This window comes from Leptonychotes weddellii, chromosome 11 (assembly GCF_054177405.1).
Source record: "Leptonychotes weddellii isolate Sample4059 chromosome 11, ASM5417740v2, whole genome shotgun sequence".
Classification (NCBI taxonomy): Eukaryota; Metazoa; Chordata; class Mammalia; order Carnivora; family Phocidae; genus Leptonychotes; species Leptonychotes weddellii.
Genome location: NC_138379.1, coordinates 77,583,632 through 77,590,465, shown reverse-complemented (window position 1 = coordinate 77,590,465; position 6,834 = coordinate 77,583,632). Strand labels below are relative to the sequence as shown.

At 37.3% G+C, this 6,834-nt stretch overlaps 1 protein-coding gene across 1 annotated transcript; it reads left to right on the top strand.

Moving 5' to 3' along the window:
- Positions 1–3,338: 3,338 nt before the first annotated feature.
- On the top strand, positions 3,339–4,280 carry LOC102729970 (olfactory receptor 8D2-like). Its single transcript, XM_006742144.2, has one exon. The coding sequence runs from the start codon at positions 3,339–3,341 to the stop codon at positions 4,278–4,280; it is 942 nt and encodes a 313-aa protein (XP_006742207.1).
- Positions 4,281–6,834: the final 2,554 nt, after the last annotated feature.

Below are 6,834 nucleotides of genomic sequence, written 5' to 3'. Positions count from 1 at the left end.
CAGTTTGATATGATGTAATGAACCCAGCTCTTCATCACCTCCCAATGACCAAACCACAACTATACTATAAGAAATTACATTATATGCTCTGAGTCACAGAGTGCCTTTGGGGAGAAAGAAGAAGTCAGAGCAATAGAAGTAACATGGAATCAGAAAACGTTTCATGGAGGATGATACTTTTTTTAAGCAATAAAATGAGGTTTAATGAATCATATGATAACAATATTTTAAAATCCATCAGTTGATAAGACCAAATATATCTTTTTTAAATTTTATTTTTAATTTAATTTAATTTTGATTCCAGTATAGTCAACATATAGTGTTATATTAGTTTCAGGTGTAGAATATAGTAATTCAACAATTCCATACATCACCCAGTGCTCATCACAACAAGTGCACTCCTTAATCCCCATCACTTATTTCACCCACCCCCCACCCACCTCCCCTCTGGTCACCATCAGTGTGTTCTGTTTCTTGGTTTGTCTCTCTCTGTTTTTTTTTCCCTTTGCTTGTTTGTTTTGTTTCTTAAATTCTACATACGAGTTAAATCATATGGTATTTGTCTTTCTCTGACTGACTTATTTCACTTAGCATCTTTAGCTCCATCTATGTCATTGCAAATGGCAAGATTTCATTCTTTTCTATGGCTAAGTAATATTCATTGTATATAGATACCATCTCTTCTTTATCCATTCATCAATGGATACTTGGGTTGCTTTCATATTTTAGCCTCTGCAAATTATGCTACTATAAATATAAGGGTGCATGTATCCCTTTGAATTAGTGTTTTTGTATTTTTTGGGTAAATCCCCAGTAGTGCGATTACTGGATCATAGGGTAGTTCTATTTTTAGTTTTCTGAGGAATCTCCATACTGTTTTCCAGAGTGACTGCACAAGTTTACATTCCCATCAACAGTGCAAGAGGGTCCTTTTTTCTTCACATCCTTGCCAACATCTGTTGTTTCTTGTGTTGTTGATTTTAGCCATTCTGACAGCTATGAGGTGATATGATTTTGATTTGCATTTCCCTGATAATGAATGCACTCTTACTACATTTATTCAATATAGTACTGGAAGTCCTAGCCACGTGACATAATAAAAAGAAATAAAAGGCATCCAACTTGGTAAGGAAGAGGTAAAACTTTCACTATTTGCAGAGGACATGATACTATATATAGAAAACCCTGAAGATTCCACCAAAAAATGACTAAAAAGGATGATACATTTCTTTTTGTTTTTTTAAAGATTTATTTTGGAGGGGGTAGGTAGGGCCAGGGAGAGAGGGGGAGAGAGGATCTCAAACAGACCTCACGCTGAGCACAGAGCCCAACCTGGGGCTTAATTCAGGACTCTGAGATCATGACCTGAGCTGAAACCAAGAGTTGGATGCTTAACTGACCGAGCCACCCAGGCATCCCCAGATGATACTTTTAAATTGGTTTTGAGAAAAGATGGGTTTTTATCTTTCCATGTTCACAGGAATATGAGCAAAATTAGATAAACGTGGGGTAGTCTGTGAAACACTGCTAAGTCTGGACCAGATAGAGCAACATTTTGGTTTGGTTTTGGAATGGTAGAGAAAAAGTTGCTCACGTAACATCCAAGGAACCTAGAAAGGACTTGTTATTTTTTTACCCGCTTGCTAAAATGTTTTTTGGCCCTCATGGAATCTTGGTATCCGTGGCCCTGGTTCTTGCCAGCCTTTGTGACTGGAGGCCTATTTTCCTACTATTTTCCATATTCTTTTCAAAAAGGTAATATTCCTATTTTACACGATATCTCAAAATTGAAAAGCTAACTGGAAGAATTTGCATGGTCACATGGTTTGTTGTGGTTGTTATCTAACAAGTTCATACTTTTAGGAATTGGATATTGGGAATCATTTTAGCACAGAATAATGTGTGTGTGTGTGTGTGTGTAAGTGTGCACATGCAAATCTTTCCTTTCTGTGTTCTACCTTAAAGCTATTGAAGGAACAAGACCATCTTACATACACATGAGGATAAAATGCTTTAAATGCTACAAAAAAGCTACACTACACTAACCTAATATTCTCTCATTAATAACAGGAAGAAAATATCAGAGAAAGGGATTGAACAGAATAATAATAAAAGTTGCATAATAATTAAAGCTGCACAGGAGTTATAATAAAGTAGTCAGGTTCAGAAAACAATGTTGGTTCACAGGCACATGGTTGTATTTGTAATAAAACAGACAAAGATATGAGTTCTGGTTCCAATGCTTACTAGCTGTGTAAGCTTGGAATATTTGCACAAACTCATTTGTAAAATAGTGAAATGTACTGTTTTCATGTTTGATGACTTAGGGCATGGACTTACTTAATCTCTCTGTCTCTCAGTTGATCTACAAAATGGATATAATAACACTATCTAGGGGCACCTGGGTGGCTGAGTCAGTTAAGCATCTGCCTTCGGCTCAGGTCATGATCCCAGGGTCCTGGGATTGAGTCCCACATCGGGCTCCCTGCTCACCAGGGACCCTGCTTCTCCCTCTCCCTCTGCCCTACCCCCTGCTCGTGCTCTCTCTCTCTATCTCTCTCGTTCTCACTCTCTATCTCAAATAAATAAAATCTTTAAAAAAATGGTCTTAATATTGTGACTGTCACATGATAGGGGCTCAGTAAATGAAAGCAACCCCTGCTGTCACTGCTCTTAGTTCTTCTCTTCCTGTAGCCCCTGACAACAGCTTTCCTTCTAGCCTTGCCCTGTTCCTGCCATCTCCAGCATGCCTTCATTCCTCTCCTATCAGGGTAATAACATGGGAAGAAGAAAGAAAAGTCAACACCAGCAACTCAGAATGGAGATGGAAAACCTGAAGGAAACCAAAGCTCTGCGAGACTGGGGTCCAAGACTGAATGAGCAAATTGAAGATGCCAAAGCCAAAGGAGGAAATCCAAGGGATGCCAGCGAGGGAGAGGTTAAGTTCTGAGACATCAGAGGAGAACACAGGTTGCTGCAGATTGAAAACCAGCAAAGCCTGGCAGCAGCTCTGTAGTTTCTCTAAAGGTGACTGAATAACACAATGAAACACAATTTTCCATTTCTAGGAGAGTCTAAAATTCAATTTGTGAAGACAAAATGAGTTTTACTTCTAAATGTGACATGGGAGTAATAAACACTGAAGCCAAATGAACCATCAACATCTTGATAAAAGCTGCAACTGAAAGTAGGTTTTAGTCTCTTGGTTTCTGGAAATTCTGTGTCAGTTAGAAATCATGTCATTCATCAGATCTTGGATCACTAAATTCTGTCAGATGACAATGTGTGTCTAATAAGAACCTCTTCCCTGAACCCCTCAGCCTATCACAAGTGGGAGAATGGATACAGGAAATCATTCTTCGGTAACTGAGTTTATCCTTGAGGGGTTAACAGACCAGCCAGGACTCCAGCTCCCTCTCTTCTTCTTGTTTCTATTGATCTATACGGTCTGCATGGTGGGAAATTTGGGCTTGATTTTTTTAATCAGAATCAGTTCTCAGCTTCACATGCCCATGTATTATTTTCTCAGTAATTTGTTCTTCATAGATCTCTGCTACTCCACTGTCATAATTCCCAAGCTGTTGTTGAACTTTGTTTCAGAGAAGAATCTCACCTCCTTTCCTGAATGCATGACCCAGCTCTTTTTCTTCTGCTTCTTTGGTATTGATGACTCCTACATGCTGACAGCAATGGCGTATGACCGTTATGTTGCCATCTGTAACCCCTTGCTCTACAATGTCACCATGTCCCACAGAATCTGTTTTCTACTGGTCACCAGTGTGTATACAGTGGGTGCCTTTGGAGCCTTGGTCCATACCAGCTACATATCTAGTCGATCCTTCTGTGGAACTAATGTCATCCACCATTACTTCTGTGACATCCTTCCCCTTCTGAATATATCTTGTTCGAGAGACTACACCAAGGAACTCTTGGTGATGATTTTAGTTGGATTCAATGTATTTGCATGTGCTTTAGCCATCTTCATCTCTTATGCCTTCATTCTTTCTAGCATCTTATGCATTTGCTCATCTGAAGGCAGATCCAAAGCTTTCAGTACCTGCAGCTCCCACCTTGCAGCTGTTGGGGTCTTCTATGGGTCCATCATCTTCATATATTTTAAACCATCTACCAATGACATAACACAGGAGAAGGTGGTTTCCGTGTTTTATACCACAGTGATTCCCATGCTTAACCCCCTTATCTATAGCCTTAGGAACAAGGATGTCAAAGAATCCCTTAAAAAAGTTCTAAATGGTGGGTTACTTTCTCGGTCAACATAGGAAACAGCACTTTTTAAGAGATAGCCGCTTTGAACATAGATCTTATCTAAAGTTTTATTCTTGTTTTTAAGAGTAACCAATTAGTTTCAAATCAAGGGCCATCTTAAACTAAAATGTCTGAATGATTTGTTTTTGGTGACCCTCACTTCCTTTTTAGGTTCACCTACTCCCAACACCAAGTATCCTTTGACTATGTCTAGTCTAGCCACTCAGGAAACAGACTTCCTAGCCTACACTCTTACCTAGTTTAAATATATATACATCAGAAACCTTCCTTTCTGTAATTTGTCCTTGCTAAACTAAAATTTCTTAATCAAACCTATTTTAAAGTTGTAATGTCTAATAATGGCTGAATGTGTAAATCCCCTCAGGAGTTTGCATTTTAATACACAAAAGGGTTACAGAAGCAATGGACATTTCTTAGTAGAATTTGAAGGGAATCTAGTTGCTAGTAAACAAGAAGAAATAGTATTTTCATAAGACTTCTTGCTGTTGTTAGAACCATTGAAAATAAGATTTGTCTTGTGGAGGTGTCAAATGGGGTGAAGACTGGGTAGGGATGGCAGAAAGCAACAAAATGATTTCTAATTTTTAGTTTTCACTATAATTTTAATTTACATATTTTCTTTCCAAATTATTGCATACTTTGACTCCTTTCTATTAGATCTCAAGACGACTTCCCTCTGGATGACTCCCTTAATTATTCACTATTAATTCTCCCACCATTCAGAATAATCCCTGAGCCTCAATACACCATTAAAATTCATTCATTTAGTCAGTCAATCAATAGTATTTGCTGGGCAACTATGGGCCAGAAAACAAAAATTTCTATCTTCATTGGGAGTGTTTGCTCCCATGAACCCATGAACAAGAAAATATGTACTATATCCAGTGATGATCAGTGCTATGGAATAAACTAAAGCAGAGGAGGGGGTTGGGCACTGGAGGGAGGAGAGACTTGCTCTTTCAAACATGGAGATCAGACTACGAGAAATCTAATATTTACTAGAAACCTGAAGGAAGTAGGGAATCAAGCTATGTGACTGAAAGAAGAAAACTTTAGGCAAAGAGAACATCAAATATAATCTCTGAAAGAAGAGCATGTTCGGGCACTTTTAAGGAACTGTAGTTTGGAGAGTGTGCTTCAAGGAGAGTGAAGGAGGGGCAGAGTCATGAAAGGTGGTATCAGAGGGATGGTGGGGGATGGAGGTGAAATCTGTAGGGTCTTAAGGCAAGTTTGAAAGGTCTGATTGTTCTGTAAGTGAAATAGGAAGCCGTTGAAGGGTTTGAACAGAAGAATGACCTGATCTGATTAATAGATTATTCTTACTCTTTCCAATGAATGGGCCTAGAAGCAATGAAATCCAAGTAATAAAGTTCATGCCTATTATCCAATGATAATTTGGTTTCTAACTATCACACTCCACTGAAAGAAAGCAGGACTTCATGGAGAAATGGTCGATTCCAAGGTGGGGGTACCTACAATTCAAGATGAACCTAGAATCACTTTGTATTCCATAGAATAAATAAGTGCCCCAAATTTATGGAGATACATCAAAAGGAAAGAGCTTCTTCTGGACAAATTTAGGACAATTTGAACATCAAAATGGATGGCTTATGAAAATCTACAGGTCCTTACTGATACAAAAATAATAATGACAATAAAATAAAAAGTAGTAGAAAAGGAAAAGCTCTTCACAGAACAACATCAACAAATAAATTTAAAAGAAATTATATAATTGGAAACTCATAATATTGCAGTGACCATACTAATAATTGAATTAGGTAAGAATCCTCAATAGAAATTCTATGCGGTCTTGGTTATTTTTATATTAGTAAAGAATAGAAGCAATTCTTATAAAGTAATTTTCCTCACTTAGATTATATGAAGATAAAGGAGATGACATTTTCTAGGTTTCTACTCTATGCCTAAACACTTTAAAATTTCCTACCTAGTTTATCAAAATGCAGAAAATTCCAGAAAAATAATGCAGATCAATAATGGTAGTAAAGCATATCTAATCTAACTTATCATTTTCTTAGTGATAAAACCTGAGACTCAGAAAGGTACTTCTTTCCCCCTACATTTTCCCTTCTCCAAAGTCTCATATCTAAGTGTTTCCCCAGCTCTGCATACTCACTCTCTCATAGCGCTCCTCATTCCTTCCCACCCCCAAATGTAAGAATGAGGCTACTTTCTGTTTAAGTTCCATACTGTCCATTTACGTAATATTGAAAGAAATAAAAATGTGAACCTGACTTACCAGTAAGGATGATAAATAAACACATTACAGAATTACTGATCTAAATATAAATAAAATAAATATATAAAATAAAATACAAAAAATAGTTCCAAAAAATCCATGAAATGAACATCAAAATATGGTGATAGAAATTTCTGTATTCACAAAATTGTGGGAATTCTTACTAATGCCATCATTTTTGAGATAAACAGACTGATGCTGAAGACAAATCTATATTCCTCTTCCTTTTATGACTGAGACTACAAATCACCATTAGGAAGAGATATTACATACATGGAAGAGATTAAGAA